The 27,236-nt window shown below is 43.4% G+C and overlaps 3 protein-coding genes across 8 annotated transcripts in view; 2 read left to right on the top strand and 1 right to left on the bottom strand.

Annotated features, from left to right (window-relative positions):
• Positions 1 to 26,941, top strand: part of LOC135497104 (uncharacterized) — a 235,352-nt gene extending 208,411 nt beyond the window's left edge. Inside the window, exons 2-4 of one of the 2 annotated variants that reach the window (XM_064786822.1) lie at positions 24,410 to 24,491; positions 24,835 to 24,894; positions 25,190 to 26,941. In XM_064786822.1, coding sequence (XP_064642892.1) covers positions 24,428 to 24,491; positions 24,835 to 24,894; positions 25,190 to 25,767 — 702 coding nt within the window. In that variant the 5' untranslated portion in view covers positions 24,410 to 24,427 and the 3' untranslated portion in view covers positions 25,768 to 26,941. Of the gene's footprint in view, positions 1 to 23,864; positions 24,492 to 24,834; positions 24,895 to 25,189 lie in introns of those variants that run through there. The other variant, XM_064786821.1, reaches the window with a different exon arrangement.
• LOC135496783 (G2/M phase-specific E3 ubiquitin-protein ligase-like) lies at positions 5,206 to 9,895 on the top strand. Of its 3 annotated transcripts, none has more exons than XM_064786296.1 (10): positions 5,206 to 5,303; positions 5,713 to 5,852; positions 6,218 to 6,289; positions 6,592 to 6,702; positions 6,849 to 7,159; positions 7,454 to 7,638; positions 7,910 to 8,082; positions 8,318 to 8,418; positions 8,554 to 8,667; positions 8,995 to 9,895. In XM_064786296.1, the coding sequence occupies exons 2-10, from the start codon at positions 5,836 to 5,838 to the stop codon at positions 9,468 to 9,470; spliced, it is 1,560 nt and encodes a 519-aa protein (XP_064642366.1). In that variant the 5' UTR covers positions 5,206 to 5,303; positions 5,713 to 5,835; the 3' UTR covers positions 9,471 to 9,895. The 3 variants fall into 3 exon arrangements, 2 of the variants coding, with proteins under 2 accessions (XP_064642366.1, XP_064642365.1); XM_064786295.1 differs by having other exon boundaries at positions 5,234 to 5,492; XR_010448720.1 differs by lacking the exon at positions 7,910 to 8,082 and having other exon boundaries at positions 5,234 to 5,492; positions 8,995 to 9,015.
• LOC135496883 (uncharacterized) lies at positions 9,940 to 13,044 on the bottom strand. Of its 3 annotated transcripts, none has more exons than XR_010448729.1 (4): positions 12,956 to 13,044; positions 11,493 to 12,210; positions 11,077 to 11,203; positions 9,940 to 10,782 (listed from the first exon to the last, which is right to left on the bottom strand). XR_010448729.1 is itself a non-coding variant. In XM_064786451.1 (2 exons), the coding sequence occupies exons 1-2, from the start codon at positions 11,295 to 11,297 to the stop codon at positions 10,017 to 10,019; spliced, it is 987 nt and encodes a 328-aa protein (XP_064642521.1). In that variant the 5' UTR covers positions 11,298 to 11,480; the 3' UTR covers positions 9,940 to 10,016. The 3 variants fall into 3 exon arrangements, 1 of the variants encoding a protein (XP_064642521.1); XR_010448730.1 differs by lacking the exon at positions 12,956 to 13,044 and adding an exon at positions 12,476 to 12,681; XM_064786451.1 differs by lacking the exons at positions 11,493 to 12,210; positions 12,956 to 13,044 and having other exon boundaries at positions 11,077 to 11,480.
• Positions 26,942 to 27,236: the final 295 nt, after the last annotated feature.

Raw genomic sequence — 27,236 nt, 5'->3', positions numbered from 1 at the left:
TTTTAGAGTTGTTCAGGGAATTGATAGTCCAGTCATTCTTGGCTGGGACTTTATGCTGGACTATGCTGTGACAGTGAACCCTCAGAGGAAGGAGGTCACCATCCAGGGTGAATCTTTCCCCTTATTGGAAAGTGTGAGAGTGCCAAACATAACGACTGCAAGGGCACTGAAGTCTACCCTGATACCGGGCAGAACGGAAGTGATTATTCCGGCATACTTACCCCATGGTAATGGATACCCCAACCTTAGATACGAAGGCATTTTGGAGCCAAACAATCCCCCAGGAATGGTAGTGTCACGAATAGCGGCTACTGCGGAGAATGCGCTGATTCCAGTCCGTATTATGAACCCTTAGTCTGAACCGTTGGAGATAGCCAAAGGGACATGTCTTGGAGAATTCCATTGCCTGGCTGGTTACCAATCCAATACTGTGCGACAGGCATATGAACTCATGGAGGAGTACCAAGTTGATGAGAATGGAGAAGAGCAGGCAGTCGACAGTGAAGGGGTTCCCTCCGTCGATCTGTCAGGCTCCAAATTGAAAAAGGGAGAGATGTCACGTTTGAAGTCCCTTTTAAAGAGATACAATAAAGTGTTCAGCAAGACGCCGAATGATAGAGGTTTCACGGACCTAGCGGAGCACCATATTGATACGGGAGATGCTCATCCTATTAAACAAGCAACTCGCCAAGTTCCTTTCCACTTGCGGGACGAGTTGGAGGAACAGGTAAACGACATGCTGAAGGATGGGGTTGTTGAGCCCTGCTCTGGCCCTTGGTCCTCTCCTGTGGTCCTCGTGAAGAAAAAATCAGGAGCTTTCCGATTTTGTGTAGACTACAGAAAGCTGAATGCTGTGACACGGAAGGATGCTCACCCACTTCCGCGTATTGACGACTCGCTGGCATCCATGTCGGGTGCTGCATTCTTCAGTAACCTTGACCTCACTAGCGGATATTGGCAAGTTCCCGTCAACAGAGATCATCGAGACAAGACGGCCTTCTCCATAGGGACGAATCTTTATCGTTTCAAACGGTTACCTTTTGGCCTTTGTAATGCTCCACCACTATTTCAGAGACTGATGGAGTTAGCTTTTGCTGGGATGAGCTGGAGAGTCATGCTGACCTATCTTGATGACCTGGCTATCTTCACGACCGTCTTTGACGAACACCTGGAGGTCCTCGAAGAAGTTTTCCAGCGTCTACAGAAGGCTGGACTGAAGCTCCAACCCAGTAAGTGTCACTTGTGCCGAGACAAGATCATATTCTTGGGACACCATGTGAGCCGTGATGGCATAAGGCCGGACCCAAGCAATGTAGAGAAGGTGCAGAACTGGCCGACACCCAAAACTGTTAAGCAGGTCCAGAGTTTTATAGGGCTGGCATCCTACTACCGACGTTTCGTCCAGGACTTCGCTAAGATAGCCAAACCATTAATCCAGCTGACCGAGAAGAATGCTCCTTTCCTCTGGGACGAGGCCTGTCAGGAAAGTTTTGAGGTTCTGAAGTCTAAGCTGATGTCACCGCCAATCTTAGGATTCCCAAGATGGGGTGAACCATTTATTTTGTATACTGATGCGTCGGATTTTGCGATAGGCTGTGTCTTAAGCCAAAAACAAGATGGGGAAGAGCGAGCAATCGCATATCATAGCAAATCTCTCAGTGGGACTGAGACAAATTGGTGTACATATGACAAGGAGTTGTGGGCAATTGTCTGGGGTCTCCGACAAACCCACATTTACCTTTACGGTTCACGTTTCACAATAGTCACGGATCACAAACCATTGCTGCAGAGAAATAAACTTCGCTGGGATGCAGATGTTACCCAGAAAAGGACCCGATGGATGAATGAGTTGAGCACGTGGGGAGACGTGGAGGTTCAGTATCGTCCGGGAGTAAAAAATGGAAACGCTGATGGTATGAGCCGCCAGCCTCAATCACCAGAGAAAGAGACACTGGACGATATAGTGGGAGCACTCTTTGCCTCACCCCCCCCGATGATAGTACCGTCAATGGGGATCCTGAGGATGAGAAACGAGAAGATGTGATGCTAGAATTAGGGGTTACCAGTTCTGCATCAGAAACCACGACTGCAAAACAGAAACCCAAGACATCAGAATAAGGGGTTACCAGTTCTGCATCAGAAACCACTGCATGCACAGAGGCTTCACGTAAGCTTAGGAAGAGGGGCAAGCGGAAAGAGAAACCATCCCCAATCTTGTGCAAAGATGATGGCGTACGAGCAATATCACTTATGCCCTTTAACGACCAGGGCCAACCCTTGGCTCCCATCGCATCACAGCAGGAACGAGACCCTACAATTTCACGGATTCGTCAGTGGGTAACAGATAGGGATAAACCATGCTGGGAAGCCGTCAAGGATGCTGGACGTGATGTGATCACCTATTGGCGTATGTTCGAAGATCTGCAAATTTGTGATGGTACGTTGGTGAGGACATGGATTCCACCCAGGAAGGCAACGCCTGTGTTTCAACAGATTGACCCGCCAGGACTTCGTCCACAGATTTTGGAAGGAACCCACACAGGAGTTACTTCTGCCCACTTGGGACGGCGGAAGACATTGGGCAAAATAGGAACCGATTTTATTGGCCAGGAATGACATCAGATGTCGCTGAGTTCTGTAGAACTTGTGCCCAGTGTGTGGCACGCGGGAAGCCCTGCCCACGAATGAAGGCTCCACTACTGAGCATAACATCGCATGCTCCCCTGGAGCTGGTCGCTACAGATATCACAGAATTGCCTGTCAGTCCCAGGGGTAACCGGTACTGCTTGATAATGGGGGATCACTTCACCAAATATGTGAATCTGTATCCCATGAAAGATCAAACAGCCAAGACAGTGGCTGATATCATATTCAGACGCTATGTATGCGAACATGGCATGCCAGAGGCATTCCATTCAGACCAGGGACGACAGTTTGAAGCTGAAATAGTCCAGGAACTATGCACCATGCTCGGCATCCAGAAATCCAGAACGTCGCCATACCACCCAGAAGGTAATGGTATGATTGAAAGGTTCAAAGAAACACTGAAGAATTCAATAGCTAAGGTTACGGTACAGCATGGAACAGATTGGGACCTACACCTTGGACCAGTGCAACTCGCCTACAACTCGAGTGTACATGAGACCACTGGACTGTCCCCTTTCTATCTGAACCATGGGAGAGAACCTCGTTTGCCGGTAGATGTGGTCTATGGCTGCCCGACCAAGGACTACTGGAGCTCAGCTAGCCGCTATTCCAAGGCTGTATTCCAGGAACTTCAAGAAGCTTTTCAGGAGGCGCAAAAGACAGCTACCATCAGTCAGGAGCGGCAGAAAAATGTCTATGACAAATGGGCAAGGCATCACCCATACCATGTGGGTGACAAGGTATGGCTTCACACAACGGTATCCAAAGACAGGCACCGGAAACTGGCTTTGCCATGGATTGGTCCGTACATTATTGTCAAACGGATGCAGACATCAGCTGGCTTGCCAGGGGTTACTTATCGTATACAAAGTGAGGATGCCTCCAAACGCCAACGGTTAGTGGTTCATCACAATCGGCTGAAGCCATATGCGGCACCAAGGATACCACGGCCACTGACCGATAAGAATCATGAAGATGTAGCAGAGGTAAATCCTCCTACTGTTCAAGCTCCACAGAGAATGTTTTCCCCAATAGGGGCATTTCCAATTGGCCCAGTTGGAGGAGGGTTTGGCGGTGGCATGGGGTTACCTGTCGCCCCCGATCCTGGTCCTCCCACGGAACCAGCGGTTGTAGCAGTAGAAGAGCAAAATGCACCAGAGGAGGGTGAGCCAGGTGTTGACATGGGTTTACCTGCAGACCGGCCACCTCCAATACTAGCAGAAGACATAGACGAAAACCACGATGCTGAGGTAGCTGATGACCTACACGCGGCCCAGCCACCGGATCAAGCATCTGAAGATGATCCGCGGGAAGATCTTGCAGATGGCAACTCGGACCAGGGCGGAGAGGCTGAGTTTGAACCCCCAGATGACGACAATTACCACGATGCAGCGGACCAGCTGCCAGTTCTAGACGAGCGTGATGAGGGCGAACCCCCTCCTAATATACCAGCGGCAAACGTACCACCACCACAGGATGCTGGTCGGCCAGAGGCTGACCAAATGGCACAGGAAGGAGATATGGAAATAGAGGCAGCACCGGATCCTACCACGACCAGGAGTGGACGAGGAGTGCGAGCACCGGTATATCTTCATGACTATGTACGGAATGTTTCAACCCTTCGATGGACATACTGACAATATTCAAGAAGGATGTGTAGTCAAAATTTCGGGTTCAGTGCATATTCATGAAGGATTGTGAATCAATGATTTTTTCAATGTGTTGTGACTTGGAACCAGTTTAAGGTGGTGTTTTGCGCTTTCGGACCGAGTCTAAATGAGCCTGTGATTGAGCTATTAATGACTTTACACACCTCATTGACCTTGGCGGGTAGTGCAGGTGGCCTACTAGAAGTTTTAGTGTTTTGAGAATTTGGGCAGAAATGGGGAAATTTGTGACAAACTATCAGGTAGACAGGAGGAAATGAGGAAGACATTCATTGATGATTTAGTGGTATGACAATTGACTGAGTTGATACCTATGAGTATTTTTTATTCGTTGGATTTGTTGGACTATGCAGAGTTAAAATAGGTTGCTTAATTACTAGTTATAATTTTGTGCATTTATTGGAATTAGATTTTTAGGAAATAAGATGTTGAAAATTAAGGGTACGGTTGGCTAGTGTAAGTACAACATACTGGACTGAGGAGTGTATCCGGTCCATTGGACTAGTCGTTAATACTGCTGATTTAAGGCACTATGTGAGGTAGATGAGAGAGGAGTGAGGGAAGTGCTCACCGTAACACAGTCTACATTAGGGCACCTGTAGCTTACCCCTGCATCCTTCGAGTACAGTACCTTGGGTGCTACTTTGTTTAATCCTCCATGTGGGTTACTGAAACCTTAGACATGTGATGGTGTTTTTGTAAATTGTTCTCCCTGCTTGGCCAGCAGGTGATTTTAAGCTGCTCTCTCGTATTGGACGGTGATGGAGCCGAATTTGTATCGATGTGGGACACATCTCTTAAAAAGGGGGACGTATGTGACGGGGCCATATTATGGCTGTCGAGGCGCCCCATAGTAGGCAGGCGGAGCGATCTCTCTCTCTCTCCAGCATACCGTGTAGTGAGACCTGTAGGCCTACGCTAGTTCGCCCGTAGAATAAAGCCTATTCTCTAAGTTCATATCTTGGAGTTGAGAATACCTCCATGAGTTGAGTAAGTGCATGCCCATGACCCCACCATAAGTATTCGTACTTTACAAAAATTTTCCGGCCGAATATGCCAATAGGCACGAAATTTGATGGACAGACAGTCCTCAATCTGTGTGGACAGGGGGTGGTCAATGTAATGGCCAGCGGCCAAATAAAGGATGGCTTTGACCCAACCCTTTATCAGAATGTCCAGGTACGTATAATTAATTGTGCTGGTAATTACTCAGAGGTTTGCCACTACTAGCAGCCGTATTAACTGGCAAGTTCATTTGCCCTTTGAAATTATGCAATCTGCATGAATGAACAAAGGAGACAGTTGGTATTCATTGTTTTTTTCTCAGTCCTGGAGCTCCTTCAAAAAACAAAGCAAAACATTGATTTATTAGTCTGTCCATGTACTATTCAACTTTCAGGACTTTGTCAGTGACAATGATGAGGAGGAGTTGCCAGTGGCATTCCCGGATCAACAATTACCATCTATAGTTGCCCGAGGAAATTTGGGACGAAGTCTGCCCTCCTCAGTTTCTCCCCAGGTGATGAATATCCAGCGAAGGTAGGTGGAACTGAATCCTAAGGCAAACCAGATCATCTGGCATGGTAGACGGTCATTTTCATTGTCAAGTTAACACAGCCTTTCTGTTTATGGTCAGTCGGGAATATTATACAGTCACCAAATTTAGAACTCTCAGCATGTAGAATCAGTTAACTTTCTCAGTAATCCTGCATGATGTTACCACCTTTTCTGGAAACTATGGAACAACTTGGATGAGGAGGTCGCCAATTTAGAATGCCTCTCCATCTTCACAAAAGCCAAATACCGGTAGGCCTACCCAGATGGATGGTTCCTTGGACATACACTTACAGAAAGACCTTAGGCATAAATGACATCAGCTCATTTGATTGAAATTAATCTTTCAGTGATAGGAGAATACCACTGACAGGACCTACATGTACAACAGATGTCCCTTCAGTTAATACAGGAACATACAGGTAGGTACTATTTTGCAAACATGTAATTGTATGCGTGAATTGCAGCTGCAAGTTAGTAGATCTTTTGAAAGCATTTTGGGTGACTAAATTAGCATACATGTACAAGGTTGATACATGTAGTTACATTTACTAGTGGATTAATTTGTGGATATCATCGATGGAACTTTAATTAGTTCTGATTTTTTCTGCAGACTGCATTCAGTTCATGCTTCATCAATGAGAATTGAGTTAATCCTGGTCAAATGATCTGACTTTTCACTTTCTTTTTTCCAAAATAAAACCCTTCTTTTCGCCATCTATAGCCAGTATGTTGACTTGAATGTTCATCAAGAGGATGATGATGATGATGATGGAGATAGAGAGGATGAGGCACTAAACCAGGCTATAAGAGCCTCTCTTGAAGATAGAAACAAGTGAGTACCCTTCTACCATCTTTGTGACCATAGAATGTTCTGACAATGTCCTATATTTACTGATTGGGGGTTAGCAGAAATAACGTGACTTCAAACCATGCAATTCAGCATTATACTGGTATGAAAAGAAAACCTTCTAATTTCAGAATTGATGACACTACTACAATTAGAGATGAACTCGTGCTACCTCAGAGCCAAATAGACGATGACAAGACATCAAAGTTTAACGTCAACAGACGAGACGTGTTTGATGGGGCAAAAATTGGCTTTCGAAGGAAGTCGTATAGCCCCTTCAATGGAATGTCGGTTGTTTTTACAGACGGCAAGAAAGGCGAGGGGGCTATCGACATTGGTGGACCAAAAAGAGAATTCCTTCGTCTCTTAATGGCCAGTCTGCAAGGTCATAAGGTCTTTGAAGGACCACAAGACCGTAAAGTGCTGGCTCTGTCTGCCTCTGGTGAGTAAGTCTAACACAACATATATGTAGGTGTCCTGCAAGCTTAGCTATCAAAAACCACCAAAGATGAAAACATGTCTCTGTGTAGATGCTGATTACCCTTAAGCTGATAGTGTATCAGGTCAGTGTAACATGGCACCACAGTGCATTTTAGATTTACGATCATCTAAAAATCTTTGTCTCTTAAATTTTTGTAACTCAAACTTTTTAGGCTAAGGTCCAGCGACGAGCACGGTCTGTTTTATTTATTGAATCACCCTAACCTTACCACATGAATCTTGATATTATTTCCAGCTCTCTCTGACGGGGATTACCAGTTGGCTGGGCGGATGATTGCCGTCTCAGTCATACACAGTGGCCCACCCCCTGGCTTTTTTAGCCCAACCCTCTACGATTGTGTCGCATATGACCATGACAGACGACAAGATCCAACAATTGAGGATGTGGCAGACCTAGAAGTACGCAAACAGCTCGAAAAGGTTAGTCCAGCAGCAGGATTCTGTGCAGCTGTCAAGTTGAAGCCCAGATTATTTGGGAGTTAGGGACTCAACATGTCTCGACTACCACACATTTTAAGACAACAAAGAATTAGCTCCAAGCCCCTAAGAAAATTGAAATGTACAGTACATGTAGTTCGTCATAGCATGATGGCAAAACCCAATCTCTGAAGACTTACCATTTATTAAAAATTTGAAGGTTTCCTGTTCATCTTGACTCAATCTACCAGTAATACATTGGCAATTTTTGAAGATAAGAGAAGCAAGAGATATTGAGACACTTCAAGAAGCAGTCACCGAAGCCTCTTCTTTCCTTAGTTTGGCTGGTTGTCTAATCCCAATTAGGACTGTTAATGACAGGGAGACAATCGCTAAAGCAGCTGTTGCCTTCTATGTTGTGGGACGTGTCCAGTCATGCTTGGAATGGTAAGTTAGACAGATGAGGCAATGATATGGGTTGTGACATGTCATTTTAAGCAACTGCAGTAGAACCTCTCCATGAAGGACACCCTTGGGACTGGCAAATGCTGTCCTTCGTAGAGAGGTGTCCTGAATACAGAGGTGAAATTGAATACAAATGACCACTGTCCTAAATAGAGAGGGTATGGTCTCATCAATTGGTATACCAAAGGAAAATTAAAAATTATACTATATTTTTCAGCTTCAAAGATGGCTTAAGGACTTTGGGGTTGTTGGCCACTGTCCGACAACACCCAACATTGTTCAAGGACATTTTCTGTCATCAGCCAAGCCCATTGACAGGTAAGGACGACAAGGAATTATACATATTTTTCGTCTTATTCGAAGGGTTGTGAAGAGACAGGATTATTAAGTTAATTGTGTTGTGAATGGTTGATGTAACTATATCATTTTGTTATGCTTATCTACTTTTAACAGCTGAGAGTGTTGAGGATATTTTCAAATTCCAACTCGCGGAAAAGGATTCAAACAAATACGACACTGATCTCAAAGTAAACGGATGGTGGAGAGACTTCCTCCAAGATGTCCAAGGTATGATCAGTATTTATTCTCCTAAAATATCTGTGACAAGTCACTCTAGGCTACATGTACCTTGTATGCTTTTATGATTTGACACAAATACCGGTATCTAAATAAGACGAAATCTGTATTATAGCCTACCGTAGTTATTATTTGAAGTCTGGATTCATGGCAAAATATGTACTGCAAATGCATGAGTGTTGGCAATTTCTACATGAATGAATTCATACGGCCCTGGATTTTGAACCAGTGGAATGGACTGAAGAATCAAACACAGTCAATACGTATCCCAACACACTGCATTGTTATGAAGCACTCTAATGAAAGTGTTTTTTTCAGAGGGAAATGCGGAAAAGGAGAAGATTAGCATTAGCCTTTCAGACATTTTAATATTCGGCACCGGAGCAGCTCAAGTGCCGCCATTGGGCTTCATGCCCATCCCTTCAATTGAACTGTCATATCAAGCTCCTGTTGATCCGGTAACAAAAAAAACCCTGACGCACTTCCCTACCTCTAATACGTGCGCCAACTTGTTGCGGCTGCCTGCTACCCCGTATTATAGTACCTTCAAGAAAAACATGGTGTTGGGAATTGCCTGTTCCCCTGGATTTGGATTTGCCCGAGTTGTTCCAATGATACCTTTGACAGACCTACTATCAAGGATGACTGAATGCCTTTGTCTTCAAAATCATATGGTGCATTCTGAACTTTTAGAGGAAACAAACATGGACTATTTCAGTTCCTCCGTCTTGTTTGCTTCAGCAACCCTGTCCAAACCTTGGGGAAAACTGAAGATTCTCTTGTGCCCTTTGTGATTTTCATTGTTTTTCAGCAGACAAGAAATTAAAGAACACACTATTTGGAAATACCTTGACGCTCTACATTCGAGTTAGCAAAACTGAAATTAGATAGTATTTTTCTGCTGACAATTTATTGAAATTATATTTTTAACATGTAGTGAGTAGTTTGTTCTGTTATGTGTTGCTTCAGGTGTCCACACTGGTTTATTTTGCCTACTGTTGGCCCATTGGTGTGGTCAGTTGACGCTCTACATTGGAGTTAGCAATTACATTGCATCTTTCTGCTGACAATTTATTGAAATTATATTTTTTTAATGCTGGTGAAATTATGTTCAGTTTGGTGTTCTTTCTTCTCTGTTGCTTCATGCCTCCATGTTAGTCAATTCGCATGGTGAGCTGAGTCTGAGGCTTCACTCTGATTTGGACACAGTGAATTGAGTTAAAGTTAAAACAAAGAATATATATTTTTCACAAATGCATCTTTATTGTTATTTCTTCTTTGGGCAAGAATACATGTTGTCTGTCCAATTGCCTTAAAAAAGAACAATGTACACTGTCAAATCAACCATGATTGTTGATTTGACGATTAACAATCTCCACAGCGGACAAGAACAAATTTGCACCAAAGTAGCCATCATCTGCAAGGGGATCAACTTCGGTCTGGAGTTGTAACACAGTGTCTTCGGATAAATCAAATGGCACTTCAGGAACTTGTACATTGTTGTTAGTTTGAATGTCTGGCACAGGACCATCTTCGTCCACGGTGTTGATGAGGTCCAAATCGAATGCATCATTATGAACCATCATACCCCTAAGGAAAAGCATGTTGGGAGTATTATGCTTCTCTGTTCGAACTGGATGATTATTCCATTGGTTACGCAATTCATCAAGGGCTCTGTTTATGCGCGGCACAAAAATGTATCTTAAAGCGTAGATGTGTACTGGGTTGTACCTGTCTGCCAAACCTGTATGTTCCATATTGTCAAATAGTTCAATAAAGAATGAGTTGACATTCTGTCCAACATCACGCCAAAGCCTTTCGATGCGCTGGTTATGAGTGGACAATCCGGTTATCACACTCCCTCTGTTGAGTCCTTTGTTACTCAACATGTAGCCTGCAACAAGCACATTTTCAGTCCCATAATCTGTACGTACACGTGACGGGCAGCCATAGGCTTGAACTGCATCAGCAAAACATTCCAAGACAACAGATGAGCGGTTGGTGTTTGAACAACGTAGATACATGCAGAGTCTCGAGAAGCCGTCAATTCCCCCATGAATGACAAAGCCCCAAGGATCAATCAGCTTGTGATTGCCATCGATATGCCTGAAAAAAAAGACTAGTGTAACAATTACAAATATAATACCAAACCTTAGTTCTTACATTATTCACCTGTGTTTGTGAACCTTTCGTATTGATTGATATTATTACTCGACAAATACTGAATGCTTAATAAATACATGTACATGTAAGGCAATTTCAATTATCCGAGAGTGCACCAGTTTGTAAAAATACTACAATGTATGTATATTAAATTTCTCATGTTGTGGTCGGTACATGTAGGCCCAACTCAGTTTTCAGTCATGGCAATAGGTTTGATTCAGTAAACAAAGAGCCTACCATATGTAATTAGGATGTGGAACACTGTAATGTCTCCGGTAAATCACACATCTTCGACGAAGTGCTCTACCAACAGGATCCACTCTAGCAAGACTATCCCTGACTCGCTGTCGCTGAATTTTGTATCCTGAAGTTAAATTGAACAATTCAAAGAATCTCTTTAAATATTGGCCTTGACTGGAGGTTAAGTGCTCAAAAAGTACAATGTAGTACTCTGACATGGTGACAGACTATAATAAATTGCATCATTTCATCTTGCAAAGTTTGCGTGCAATCAACCATTGTAATTCTAAGTATAATCACTTAAGGGCCATGGGACCATTAGGCCAGAGTTTAATCAGTTGCAAATTAGCTGAAGGAAACTATAAGTTCTTAAAACAACCTAAATTCTAATTTTGTACGAAACATTAACTAACCTCGTGATCATAGAGCACCCATCATTAATGTTTCCCCACAAACAGTAGTTACTTTCATTATTGCAGTCACAATTTCATCCAGTTCATTGTTAGTGATTTCAGAATATTCTAAATCACAATCAAGAAACTCATAGCTCTGACGTCTATTCCTCAGGGTCCTCTCACTCACTCCAATCATACTGGCAATTGACCTCCAATTAAACCCAGCATCCCTCAAAGACTGTACAGTCACAGGGTTGATTTGAATACTGGGCCGTCCACTTGGCCGATTGCCACACTGGTTTTCATCATTTAAACATGGAGCCCCACTGACGAGGGAAAAATTTGAATTACAGTTTCTAGGGCCAATTTCACTCATGAGATGATAAATCTGTAATTCAAATTTTTCCCTCAATGCTAAAAGCTGGGCCAGTACTGCACACACAAGTTTGGTAAATTGGGCAAGATCAGCCTGTTTGGCTAAATCCTGTTCCTCATTCATGAGATCATATGCACGCGAGAACATAACATTTGTAGTTCTGATCTGTTCTTCAAGCTGTCGACGGTACTGTTCTGCAACATTGATGTCGTGTGTGGAGGATTGGGGATAGGCCTCAGCAACGAATCGAACAAGTGCCAACCAAAAGTCAGAAACTGGCCTCGGACCCAAAGCGTGATCATCATTTCCTCTTGGCATGGTTGGCTGGACAGCGGCTTCATCAAGTTAACATTCTGTGAACTGAAAGAGGAAATATTTTAGAATAACAAATTGGTACAATTTAGCTCAAAACATGCTTGGTTAAAACTGATAGGCCGAAGATGATCATTTATATAAGCAGATAAGCAAGAATTTAACCGTGTTATAAATACCGTGTATATACGTTTGTATACCGGTATTGGGAGTGAGAATATGAACATACATAGGGGCCGGGGATAGTTGTAGGCCAACAGATAAGGCCTTATCCTGATTGAAATGGTATTTGCTAAATTCATGGTATACCCACCGTCACCACACCGTGGTGTTGTAGACTGTAGGCCTACTTGACACCACACATCCGCGAGGTATGTTGGGTTGGTTATACTTCTTCTTCACCTTCGGGTACTTGGAATGACCGTCTGTGGATGTATAATTTCCAAGGGGGATGTGTGCGCAAGTAGACATGGAGGCCTACATGTAGAAGCATTGAGCATGGTAGGCCATGAAAGTAGGCCTGGCTAGAAGTAGATATGATCATGGACCTTTATACTAAAAGGTTCATGATATGATAGGCCCTACACTACATAAAACATACACATATACATTTTGTACGCATAGGATACACAGTAGGCCTACACATGGTTGTACACGTACCTAGCCGCCTACACCTGACATGTACTGTAATCCTACACATCATGACATGGATGCCGAGTGAATGTCAGAGTCGATACATGTTTCACAGACATATCAGGCAAATTATAGGTTCAAAATGCGCAATGCCTCTCACCTTTCATTCTTAAGGCCGACACCACTGTATCGGATTCTCGTTGTCTTTTGACATGTTTGAGTGTTTAGGCTATACAGGCAATCAATCATGTCGTGTAACAGAACGCATCAGAAGTACCACAGATTCTACGCTCTACGTCATCAATTTTGTGGTCACGTGCGTCTTGAATATGGTCACGTGAGTCTTGTATATATTTTGTTCAAGGTTGAATATTGCATTCAAGGTTGAACAAAAGTATTCAAGAATGCATGAAATTTTCATATATGATAATTTACATTCATGTTTTCAAAATGTTCAAGGGTTGGACATATTTTATTCAAGGTTGAACATATTTTATTCAAGGTTGAACATATTTTATTCAAGGTTGAAAACATTTGATTCAAGGTTGAACATATTTAAGTCTTGAACATATATTTCCTTCTTGAACTTATATTTAACTTCTTGAATGGTAATTCTAAAGTCTTGAATAAATTCCGCTTTGGCTTGCCATACTTGCCAGTTCCTTGACAACGTATGTTGGGAAGGATCAACCGGTCTCCACTTCCGCTGGCAGTGGATCTGTCCAGCCAAGGCTGGACGATGAGGTTATTTCAATCAGAGATGGCTATGAAGAGGATAGCATGTTTGGTTCTCCCAGCCTGTCACCCAAGCGCTCTTGGAGGGCTAAGCCTAACTCCGTGCAGCGGCAGGAGCCAAACCTAACTCTGCCCCCGGGAGTTACCCGTATTACGAACCTAGGTAGCAATTGTCCAGCGTCCCCCGATTCTCCTTCAGGCAGGGGCCGAGGTTTGCATCAGGACCCCGAGCAGGCATGGAATTCTCCGGCATCTGCGGTTGCGGGAGAAACTCAGGAGGAGTCAGGGAATATTATTCCTCATTCTTTGGGAAAACAATGTTTTTGGTGGCCAAAAGCCTCAAAATACCTGTTGAAGTACCAGAATCTAAACAAAAATCTTCTATTTTGGCTTCAGCTTTCTCCTCTGTCCCATCAGAGACAGTTCCTGACGTCCCGGCTATTCCCGCTGAGGGTATGATTGAAAACCGTTGGCAGAAAGTCAACAAAGGTTTACCTAAGGTACCATTTTCAGATGCAGGTCGCCTCAGACAGCAGTATCGCTGGCCTGAGGAGTATTTTGAGAAAATAGGCCGAGTTCCGGCTGTGGATAAGTCAGTCTCCACTTACTTGGCGACAAAACTGGGGGGCTCAAGCCGTCATAAACCCAGAACTCTCTTTCCGGCGGAGCACAAAGCAGAGAGGGCACTGTCTTCTGTGGATCAAATTTTAAGATCTCAACAGAGAGTCATCTCTCATGCGTCATATCTACTTGTGGCTCCGAGGGAGGCCATGTCCGCCGATAATAAGGAATCCTCAGAGGAGGATGTGGCGTCCCTATTAGGAGCTATGGCTTCCTCAATTGCAGATATGTCAAATTCTATCGTTACGGCTTCTGCAAAATGCGTTCAAGAGAGGAGGATAATCTATGTGGATGCCTTGAACTTGCCGGATAAGTCGGATCAGGAGGCCTTGTTGAAGGTGCCTATACAGGGACTAGAACTTTTTGGCGGGAGATTTAATGAGATCGCAAAGGAAAGTTCTCAGCTACGAAGAGATGCCAGAGAAATGGCACAGACCCTAACCTCTACTTCCGCAGGAGGACAAACAACTAACAACCCTCAAAAAAGGAAGTCGAGAGAGCAACCTCAGACACAATCGCACTTCAAAAAATTCAGGAATCTCGCACCGCATGAGGAGAAGGGCCTCCCTCTACAAGGGGACAAGAGGTGGGAGCCAGCTGTCCCGGCTGCCGCCCAAAGTCAGTTCTCAAGCAACCGCCAAGACAAAAGTGCTAAGTCCCAATTTCCTGGCTACCAGAATCAGTCCTTTCGCGGCAGGCAAGACCATAGAGGAAGGGGGGCTGGCTGAGCCCACTACAGGAAATAGCAATCAAATGTTTGCCTGCCCCCCAGAAAGCTCCCGGTGGGGGGGGGGGGAGGTTGTCAGCCTTCGCCAAGAAGTGGCGAAAGGTGACAAAAGACAAATTTGTACAGGGAGTAATCGAGAAGGGTTATACTATAGAGTTTTTCAGGCCTCCCCCTACAGACCCGGTCTACATTCCCCAAGGTTCATCGAACAGTCCGGAGTCCGCATTAGAAATGCAAGTGGAAATAGACAAATTATTGCAAAAGGGAGCCGTAGAGGAAATCCCGCAGCAGCAAAAAGGTCAGGGGTTTTATTCCAATCTTTTTCTGGTACCAAAGAAGACTGGAGGATTCCGTCCGGTACTGAACCTGAAGAAGCTCAACGAGTATATCCCCGACCGGCCGTTCACAATGGAAACATTCCGTTCAGTTTTAAGATCCGTCCGCCCGGGCGAATGGTTAGCCTCCCTAGATCTAGCGGACACTTATTTTCATATTCCAGTGCATCAAGAATCCCGTCAATTCCTCAGGTGCACAGCAAACGGAAAGCATTACCAATTCCGAGCTCTGGTCTTCGGGCTAAAGTCAGCTCCACGGGTATTCACCAAAGTGGTGGCGACTGTCCTCGGGTATCTGAGAAGAAGGGGGGCCCGGATCCATGCCTATTTGGACGATTGGCTTCTAAGGGCGTCTTCCAAAAAGGCACTGATCCGACTGATAGCCTTAGTGACAGGCACAATTTCTTCACTAGGGTTCATAATAAATTGGGAGAAGTCCCATCTGGTACCTTCTCACCAGATCATATTTCTTGGAGCAGAGATAGATCTGTCCAGAGCGTTGGTTTTCCCCTCACTCGAACGGGCCTTAGACCTGAAAGCAGCAGTGGGAGACCTCCTGATCAAAGGTCATGGTTCGGCACGAGTCTTTCTCAGTGTTCTGGGCAGGATGGCGTCTATCATAGACGTCACCCCGCTAGCCCGACTACATATGCGTCCACTGCAGTTTCATCTGAAAGCACAGTGGGACCCCAACATCAACTCGCTCAAGAAAAGAGTAACTCTCTCTCCAGGCCTATCGAGTTCCCTCCTTTGGTGGACTGTGCTGCAAAACACGAGGCGGGGGATGCCGGTGTCCCCTCGGGCACCAGAGCTCACCCTATCCACAGATGCCTCACTAGAGGGATGGGGAGCCTCTCTCCACAGTCAGAACACGTGGGGAGTTTGGTCTCAGGACGAATCCCTGAGGCATATCAATTGGTTGGAAATGAGAGGGGCACAACTTGCCATTTTCCATTTCAAGGAGATCCTGGAGGGCAAGACTGTACTGTTACTAACCGACAACACTACGGTCGCATCATACATCAACAAGCAAGGGGGCACCCATTCTTGGGACCTGTTTCAACTGACTCGTCAACTGCTCCTGTGGTGCAGCCAGTTCAAAGTCACACTGCGGGCGAGACACATTCCGGGAATGAAGAACATTGTTCCCGATGCCCTGTCCAGGAGGAACAAAGTGTTTCCGACCGAGTGGACAATAGACTCTCGGATTCTGTCCCTAGTCTTCGACAGGTGGGACAGGCCTCTGGTAGATCTGTTTGCAACCAGTCTCAATTTTCAACTACCGACGTATGTATCGCCGGTTCCGGATCCCCAAGCCTGGCAAGTGGACGCTCTGTCTATCAGTTGGGAAAATCTGTTTGCATACGCCTTTCCCCCGGTAGCCCTCATTCAGAGGGTTCTCCAAAAGATACAGGAGGCAGAGTGCCAGATAATTCTGGTCGCTCCCTGGTGGCCGAGACAGCCATGGTTCCTGAAACTATTGTCTCTACTAATCGCCACCCCCCTGATCCTGCCGGACAGGAGGGATCTACTCCGACAGCCACACAACGGGAGATGGCACAACAATCCGGCAATTATGAAATTGGTTGCTTGGAAACTGTCAAGCTCTCTTAGATTAAGAAAGGAGTTTCGAGAAAGGCTGCGGAAAGGGCAGCCAGGGCCAGGAGGAATTCCACCATCTCCACCTATGACGCCAGACTACGAATTTATAGCGGATGGTGTGAACGGAAGGGTCTGGACCCGTTGCGAACCTCTCTGAGTGAGGTAGCGGATTTTTTGGAGTACACCTTTGAGCAGGGCCTTCAAGCCCGTACAATTGCAGGGTACAGGGCAGCCATATCAGTGATTCACCCAGGCTGGGAAGGCATCCCAGTGGGACGTCACCCTCTGCTGTCTCAAATGCTGAAGGCCTTCTTCCAAGACAGGCCACCAAAGAGGGTATTAGTCCCATCTTGGAACCTCCCCCTGGTTCTGATGAAGCTATGTCTGCCTCCTTTTGAACCTTTGAAGACTGCTGAGATGAAGTTTCTCTCTTGGAAGACGTTGTTTCTAATTGCAGCAGCGTCAGCTAGAAGAAGGAGCACGCTTCACGCTCTTTCAGTCCATGAGGGTCACATACGGTGGTCGAGGGAAGGGGTCAACCTAATTCCCTACCCTGGTTTTCTGGCGAAGAATGAGTCTTCCTCTTATCTGAGTAAGTCTATCTTTCTCCCGGACATGAGGTCTCTCTCTAGCGTGAAGGAAGACGAGTGGTTGTGCCCTTGTAGGGCCTTAAAATACTACTTAAAGCGCACAGAATCAATTCGCAAGGGTCAGGAACAACTGTTCTTGTGCTATGCTTCGAATCGGTCACAGCCCTGTTCTCAGGATACTCTGAGTAGATGGGTTAGGAGCACAATCGAGTGGGTGTACGACAATGCTTCATTGAAAGAGAAGCTAACTTGTCGCGCTCACGATGTTAGAAGTTATTCAACTTCTTGGGCGTTGGCTAAGGCCGTTCCTCTTGAGGACATCATGGCAGCGGCTAACTGGAAAGGGGATGTTACAATATGCGTTATATTGTCTTTTGAATGTTCGCGCGCCTATGGTCACATGACCTCCCAAGATTCTTTGTGTAACTAAGATGGCTCCTGAATACAGATTGTTCTCGCAACGCCCGTCTTTATTGTCTTTGTAAAACATAAGAAACACCACTTGAAACATGGTGACAGCTAGATAAACGGAAAGAGAAAATATTATAGACTGTTCAGAAGAACTTAGTTAGTACACCCGCTTTTCGAGAGCGTTATAATCGACCTTTCTAGACATTCGTTTTCGAGTGACGTGCTGCCCAGGCCGTGTCGTTTACGTTAATTAGTCTAGATGGCGCCACCTGACGATCCACCTGCAGGAGGTGCTGCTCCAGCTCCGGTTGCTGCACCTGTGAATTTGCCCCTGACAGGCATTTCCCCACTGTCTGCTCTTGATGTTGAAGACGGTGATGTCATTGGTAATTGGAAACTCTGGAAGCAAATGTGGTCCAACTATGTCGTTGTTGCAAAGCTTGAAGGTCAACCAGAAAAATTCCGAATCGCGCTGTTTCTACACTCGATCGGTGCAAAAGCCCTGAAAATTTATAATGCCATGCAATTTGGTGTGGGTGAGGACAAGAACATTCTAGCTCACATTGTCAAGAAGTTTGACGATCATTTTATTGGAGAAACCAACGAAACCTACGAACGTTACAACTTTAATAGTCGAAGTCAAGGTCCGTCTGAAATGATTGAGAGTTATGTCACAGCTCTCAGGACACTAGCTCAAACTTGCAATTTCTGTGACTGTCTTAAAGACACTCTGTTACGAGATAGAATTGTGCTTGGGGTGAATGACAATCGTACCCGCAAACGACTGTTGCAAGAACGTGCTCTTACGCTTAAGAAGTGCATAGACATTTGCAGGAGCATGGAAACTTCAGCTTCTCAGTTGAAAAGCCTAAGTGGTGACAAAGATAAAGCTGACATAAATCGCGTTTCTAGTAAACCAAAAGGTCAAAAGTCTGCGAGTAGTCGAAACAAGTCTAGTTTCAGTTCATCTAAGCCAAAGTTCTCTCGTGGAAAACGTGACATTGACGGTAAGTTCTGTGGTTACCATCATGTCAAGGATCGCGAGAAGTGTCCAGCATGGAAGAAAGAGTGTAATCTTTGTCATGGTCCTGATAATTTCTCAAAATGTTGTACGAATAAAGACAAGTCAAACTCTCATCGAACCTCTAGGCGTAGCAAGCCTAAACTTAACTTTGTTCAAGACGATTCCCAGTCTGATACAGACTCCAAGATCATTGGTAGTATAAGTTCTGTAGACAATACCAAGTCGTGTGACAAGCAAATTTTTGCCAAATTTCTTGTCGACGATCAGCCCGTGAAATTTCAGATCGATTGTGGAGCGTCCGTGAATGTACTTCGGAGAAAGTACATTGCAGCCCGAGGTGTAGCGAACTATTCAGTAAAAACTCTCAGAATGTGGAACAATTCTGAAATCAAGCCAATCGGAAAGTGTCGTGTTACTATCCGTAATCCTAAGACTAGGAAAAAGTACTCTGTTGAATTCGTCATTGTGAATGAACCGTTTGTGCCATTACTTGGAGCTCAGGCTATACAACAAATGAAGTTGATCACCGTCAATACTGATAACTTTACTGTTGCTGCTGTGTCTGAGTCTGATCACCTCAAGGATCCGTTGTTGCTAAAGTATAAGCAAGTGTTTTGTGGTGATGTTGGTACTCTGCCAGGTAAAGTCCACCTGGAGACTGATGGTTCAACTAGTCCGAAGATATTGCCGCCGCGCAAGGTACCAGTCGCCATTAGGGACAAGTTTAATGTAAAACTCGATCATTTATGTGATGTGAAAGTGTTGGCCCCAGTAGATGAGCCTACTGATTGGGTTAGCCAATTTGTCGTTGCGACTAAGAAAAATGGCGATCTGAGAATCTGTACCGACCCTGGTCCACTAAACCAGGCATTGAAAAGGGAACACTATCAAATTCCTGTCATTGATGATGTACTCCCTGAACTTGCCAAAGCCCGAGTGTTCTCAAAGTTTGATCTTAAAAATGGCTATTGGCACTGTGAACTTGACTCTGAAAGCAGCCTGTTAACTACTTTTCAGACCCCCAGAGGCCGTTACCGTTGGCTTCGTTTACCGTTTGGACTCAGTTGCTCGTCTGAAATTTTTCAGAAGCGTTTGTCGCAAGCCCTAGCTGGGCTACCCGGTGTCTACTGTATACATGATGACATTTTTCGTCTGTGGGTTTGGTGAAACCGACGAAATAGCGTACGCCGATCATGATGTTACTTTGGAGAAGTTTCTCCGGCGCTGTGTTGAGAACAGAATTTTGCTGAATTTGCCTAAGACTGAACTTAGGAAATCTGAGATCATCTTTATGGGACATCGTGTCACTAAGGATGGACTCATGATGGACCCCAACAAGGTCAAAGCTGTTCTGGAGTTAGACAAGCCGGATGGAGTTGAGTCGATGCGCCGCTTTCTTGGATTCGTCAATTATCTTGCGAAATTTCTGCCAATGTTGTCCGATGTTCTAGAACCTCTTAGAAAGTTGACTCTTAAGGAAACGCAGTGGTCTTGGACCGATGTCCATGACAAAGCTTTCGCTGAAGTGAAGCGTCTTGTTACGATAGACCCTGTCCTAGTGTATTACAATCCTAAACTGCCTCTTGTGATTCAAGGAGACGCGAGTGAGAAAGGTTTAGGATGTGTTCTTCTCCAAGACGGCCGTCCGTTAGCATATGCAAGCCGTGCACTAACGTTAACAGAGACTAGGTATGCTCAGATTGAGAAAGAGATGCTTGCGGTTGTGTTTGCCCTGGAAAAATTCAACCAGTACACGTTTGGCCAATTTACAACCGTACTTAGTGACCACAAACCTTTAGAAAGCATCCTAAAGAAGCCCCTAGTGAGAGCCCCGCGAAGGCTCCAAGGCATGATTTTACGAGCGCAAAAGTATGATTTTGAAATTCAATATCTAAGAGGAAAAGAGATGTATATCGCTGACATGTTGTCGCGCTCCTACCTCCCCTGTGAGGACAGCACTCAGGTCGAATTTGAGCAAATAAACATGGTGAAGTTTCTTCCCATCAGGTCTGAGAGGCTTGAAGAGCTTCGTGTTGAAACGGCAAATGACAGTGTTTTACAACGTTTAAACCGAGTTGTGCTCAAGGGGTGGCCGGAGCGCAAGGAAAACTTGCCGCATGCTGTTGTGCCTTACTTTCATCTCCGAGATGAAATATCTTCGCAGAATGGACTTCTGTTCCGGGGTGAGCGTGTTATTGTGCCCACCAAACTCCGCAGCATGATGACAAAACTAGTTCACACGTCTCACCTTGGAGTTGAATCATGTTTGCGTCGTGCCAGAGAAGCACTGTACTGGCCAAGGATGACCAGTGAACTGAAAGAATACATTCAGTCTTGTGAGATATGTCGTGAATTTGAGAGCTGTCAGCAGAAAGAGACACTACAGAGTCACGAGTTGCCATCACGACCTTGGGAAAGGGTTGGATGTGATTTGTTCGAATGGGACAACAAAGACTATCTAATAACTGTAGACTATTTTAGCAATTTCTGGGAAATTGATAGACTTCGTTCTACTTCTAGTGCAGCAGTTATCCGAAAGCTCAAAGCGCATTTCGCGCGCTATGGTTGTCCGGAAGAAGTTGTGAGTGACAACGCGACGGTGGACAATTTATCTCTGCAGAATTTGCTAGTTTTGCTCTAAAATGGTATTTTGATCATGTCAAGATTAGCCCGCGTCACAGTCAGTCCAATGGTAAGGTGGAATCCGCTGTAAAAGCCGCCAAGAGGACATTGCGCAAGGCTAAAAAGTCTGGCACTGACCAGTATCTCGCTGTGTTGGAGACGCGTAACACTCCTACACAAGGTTTAGATTGCAGTCCCGCTCAGAGAATGTTCAATCGTAGAACACGTACATTGTTGCCCATGATGTCAACAATGTTGCAATGCAAACCAGTGGACTCCGATATTCGTGAGAAAATGGCCGAAGGACAAGCCCGTCAGGCCAAGTATTACAACTCGCAGCTAAAGATCTGACAAGGCTACAGGATGGAGACGTTGTTCGGATGAAACCATACAAAAAGGGAGACAAGAGTTGGAAAAAGGGTGTCGTACAGTCAGGAGATGGAAATCGTTCTTACAAGGTCAAAACTGATACGGGAGTTTTCTGTAGAAATCGAGTAGATCTGCGTAAAACGTCCGAAGCGCCGCTTAGTTTGTCACAACAGTTCGAAGAGATTCAGGATGATGTTATTCTGACACCGGAAATCGATGTGTCTCAGTCTAGTTCTGATAATTCCGAAAGTGTTGTGCCTGACCCTGTTGTAGAGCCTCGCCGCTTTACAAGAGTGAGGCAAAGACCCGCTAAGTTCCATGATTACATGAAGTGAGAAAATGAAGTGAAGTGCTAGTAACCTCTCCTTCATAAGAATGGTTTATGCTCTGAATACGAGAGTGTTAAAAGTGAAAGGTCCAAAGCATGAGACAATTTCGATGGTTTTCTGTTATAGACAATAGACAGAAACATTTATGCGCATTATTAACCAGTTTTCATTATTCATATGTACCGTACAGTTAGCACAATCATTGCTCATTCTATTGTCCATGTGTATTTCAAAGTGTCATTCTGTTTGATATTTGTCACAGCCACAGTATTTGTTTTGACAAGTTTAGTCAAGTTTTTCTGTTTCTCATTTGAGGTAGTAATCCAAGTTTAGATTATTATTAGTCTGCACAATAGGACTCTTGGACTGTTTAGTTTGTATGTGCAGTTTTATGTGTTTGATTTGATTTGGATGGTATCATTTAAGGGAAAGGATGTTACAATATGCGTTATATTGTCTTTTGAATGTTCGCGCGCCTATGGTCACATGACCTCCCAAGATTCTTTGTGTAACTAAGATGGCTCCTGAATACAGATTGTTCTCGCAACGCCCGTCTTTATTGTCTTTGTAAAACATAAGAAACACCACTTGAAACAGGGGATACCACCTTCTCAGCCTTTTACATGCGTGATGTTGAAGGTCAGAGAAGCCGCTTTGCACAAGCGGTTCTCTCCAGCGCAAGAGTCTAGATTTCATTTAGACTTTGCATCTTGTAAATACGTTTTTTGTATATAGTCGGGTGTGGTAGATATGTTTCGTTTTAATCTTTTTGCCCACCTCCGTATAGCTTCGTTATTTCTATACTCAAAAGTCAATTCTAACAGGTAAGGTAGCTACGCAGTGGATTAAAATTTTCTCTAGTGAAAATGTTATCCACTAGTAGCGTACTTACCTGTTAGAATACCCTCCCACCTCCCCACTTTCTGGGGTTTCTTATTCGTACTATGGTTTCTCGCCTCAAAGTAGAGGATTATGGGATGGCGTGACCTAGTTAGGTGGTTGGGTGTAAAATCATGGTTCGGCGTGCGTTCCGGCTGGCCGGAGGAGTACTCAAAAGTCAATTCTAACAGGTAAGTACGCTACTAGTGGATAACATTTTCACTAGAGAAAATTTTAACCACCGTCTTATGTTCCGTAAACTTGTGAAAAATTATAGTTATATACGTTCAATCCGTTCAATTCGAACAATTAATGACTTGATTTATTGATTTATTGTGTGCACACGATCCGCGAACAGTTAACTTGCGTCCGCCCTTTTATTTTGGAACTTTGATAACTAATTCGCCTTCTGTGCCGATTTTCATTCGTTCATTTATTCGGGTTGGATCTTTTCTCGATTCTAAAGTATATATCAATGCAAATTATTATAAACTGTCATAAAGGGATGGCATCCCTAGAATAAACGGAAACCGCTCCAAGGACACAGAGTGGATCGAACTCTACAAGGAGTGAATGAATAACAACAGATTTCTCCCTCGGTAAGTCTATGTTGTTTGACGTTTTTGTCTTGATTTAGTTTTCGTCCTAGTGGCACAGTGGCGCCATAATAATGATCATTATATTTTGTATTTCGCATTACCTTGTACCATGTCAAGGTCACTGTCTGTATTATCAAACTGTATGGTGAGGTCCACCACAGTGCTTCCAATTTTTATTGCATTATGTCAGTATTATAAACGTATTATGTCAGTATTATAAAAGTGATTTTATTGTCCATTGCATAATATTTTTCAATTCATTGGCAACTATGACTTTCCATATGTCATAGTTGGTGACTTCAATATAGATGCTTCACTTGCTACAAACTACTCCACAGTCTCAAAAATAGAATCCATTCTTTGTAGCCTACAACTTATTGTGCAACCAACAACCATCTACAACACACTTATTGACTGGGCATTTACTAACATGAGACCGAACATTGAAGTCATCACATCAGTAATATCTGATCACAATATATTATCACTGCAATGTTCCTAAATTGTCACAAGTAAAGTAGTGATTTCTGGTCAACTTGCCTCCACACAATATGCAAATGCTTGTCCTTTAAGTATTAACGGTTTTGGGTCCCAGTCTATCTCACTGATTGCCAATGTGTTTTGAATACCCATAATGATTATGTTTTTGTTTATTCAGGGTGCAGACGATAGACTTGGTCTTCTTTTCATGAAATCAATAGCATTTGCCATCAGTTGTAGAAAAAATTTACTCAATTTGCAATATTTTTCTTTTTTCATTTATCAAATGAGACCATCGCTGATGTAAATATGGATTCAAAACTGGATTTATTTGGTAATAATGCTGACAAACCTGAAGAAAAACCCAAAAGAGGTAAGGCCAAGTTTGTTTTCCGTTGCTACTTCTTTAAAAAAGTTTTTATAGATCCTCCAATTTCTTATTACAGGTCTCTTCAAAACCCTCTGCTGATATTGACTAAATTATTGCTGTCATTGACATTTCAAGAGACAACACTTACGTGATTTTTTGTTTATTTTTTCTGGGCTGAATAGTATCTTCTGTTTTGGTGGAGTACAAATGGATGGAGGAGCTGTAAAATAGGGACAAATATATAAAAGAATAGTCTTTTGACATTGTAATACAGAGTGAAATGATTTTAAGTTTCTAAGGTGCGTCATCAGCTTTTTAAATTTTTTTACTTTTTAAATTTTTACAGCCCTTCCATCAACTTCTACCACAGCTATGAACAAACGTGAACAAACAACAACATTATCAGGTAAAGTGTTTTGTCCTAAAAGAACAACTATACCTGAATTAAAGAAGATAGAACACCACAAAGCTGTAGATCCTAGACTAAGAGGAGAAGCACATTTTGCAAGTACATCACCAAGAAAAATCATGTTCAATGTGACAGCAAAGGTTAATAAAAAAAACCACTTCTGGTAAAAGTCCTTCTTTACCTTACTTCTTCTTGAAAGATTCTGGATCTGTTTTCCTTATAATATCTGTAAATATTCATCACTTCCTTTGTTTCTACTTCACTTATCTTCAGAATGACCTTGTATTTTCAGGTACCATGGTTTCTACAAGTTCAACTACTGCACTAACACCAAAAAAAGATCACACACAAAATCAGATGCAAGGGTACCTACATGCTGTTCAGGAGAGAAAAAATGTCATCACATTCGAGCTTCAAGTACAGCAGGACCAGTATTGCCATGGCATTACCTTTGATCCCGACATCTGCAGGACTGTTATGTTAACACTTATGCAGGAAAAAAATCCAGTCATGATTGAAAACTACAATTTGATTCCATCTCGTTTGAATCCAGGTCAAGATCTCAAACTCACATCCAAATCCAAAATGACTCCAATATCCCACCAGCTGCATTATGAGCACAAACCACCCACACCGTTTACAACAGAACTTGAAAAAATTGCCACCATTTCACCAAATACTAAAATCAATGTTCAAGTTGTCATTCTTGGTGAAAACCCAAAATGTGAAACTAAAACTGTCGCCTCTGGACCAATAAGGTTGCAAACAAAGTATGTTGCTGATGACACTGGTATCACTAACCTGTCCACATGGGACAAAAATATTGATCAGCTTCAGGTCAATAACACTTACAGGTTGGAAAATCTTTGAGAAAGAAAAGCACCTGTCAACTACACCACAAACCACTATCACTAACATTCCACCATTAACCAATTATGTCAAATTGGAAACTGCAACTATTCAGGCCGAAATTGTTGCCATACAAATAACAACAAAATATCAGTGTCTATCATGCAGTCACCTAAATGCATTCATCTCTAATACTGGCACAATATCTCGTTGTGACCATTGTGGCAACCAGCAACTTGCACTTAAAGCCAAGAAAATCTTCCAGGGCGATGGCACATTTCAAACACAAACTCAGGAAACTTACAAACCTGCATTCAGATCTGATACTTTGGACGAAATTCTTGATGCTATCAAAGCATCCACAGTGTCATCCACATCAGAACATGATGAGATGCCGTCAGCTGAGCATATTGAGTCATTCCTTCTTGAATACGATGACAACTTCACCGTCACATACTAATCCAAGAACGAATATAATCTCCACTCTCACAACCAGTCAATAAAGCAGCAACCTGTACCTTTCTACATGCATAATAGCCTGAACAGTTAACAACATTTTGCATCACAGGCCTCCATCGTTGTAAGAGGGCAACCAGCAAAATTACTCGACATGTCTACATTTCATTTTAGCAATTCTCAATCTTGTCATGGCAGATATTGCTTCAGTGTTATATTATCATCATGCATACGCATTTGTAATCTTCAGCATTTTAGATCATTAGTGTTACTTTATATATTACATCTCATAACTGATCTGTGTTTTTAACATTACTGATTTCAATCATTGCGAATACTTCCTGCAGCTGTAGTATTACATGTATCCTTGGAAAGGCATCATTTCCAATCATTGTACTCACAACTTCATCACTGCTGTTATTTCATATGTTCTCATCTATCATTTCAATCATTGGAAATATTTCATTCTAATCACCCTTGCTCAGATATAATTCTGTATCAATCCATCTCGTAATTTCAATCATTGCGAATACTTCCTGTACCTGTAGTATTACATGTATCCTTGGAAAGGCATCCTTGGAAAGGCATCATTTCCAAACATTGTACTCACAACTTCATCACTGCTGTTATTTCATTTTTGGTTACATTAATTTTACCTATGATTACAAATCAGAGTATGTTAATTTCAATCAGTTGCTGGACAACTACAATTATTTTCAATAAATAAATGTTAACTTTACACATCTGCTCAATTCCTTCTCATTTCTTAGCAGATTCTTGATTTAGCTCAGGAACTGTCACATTACCACATGTGTCACATTGGCACATGCTCAATACTCCTTCGACAACTTTCAATCGACACAACGGTCGCCAAAAGTTCAAACAAAATTTTCTTTCAATATCTGCCAACCATCGTGATCATTCAAAGCACTATTATGTCATTTCGCAAAAACCTATGCAGTGATTGGACATCAATGTCATTTCATACTCAACAGAACAAAGTAAAACAAGGTGTCAGCTGAGCTCTTTCAAGA

The sequence above is a fragment of the Lineus longissimus genome, chromosome 12 (genome assembly GCF_910592395.1).
Source record: "Lineus longissimus chromosome 12, tnLinLong1.2, whole genome shotgun sequence".
NCBI classification, from domain to species: Eukaryota; Metazoa; Nemertea; class Pilidiophora; order Heteronemertea; family Lineidae; genus Lineus; species Lineus longissimus.
Note: the sequence above shows the minus strand (reverse complement) of the source record. Positions and strands in the feature narration are given on the sequence as shown.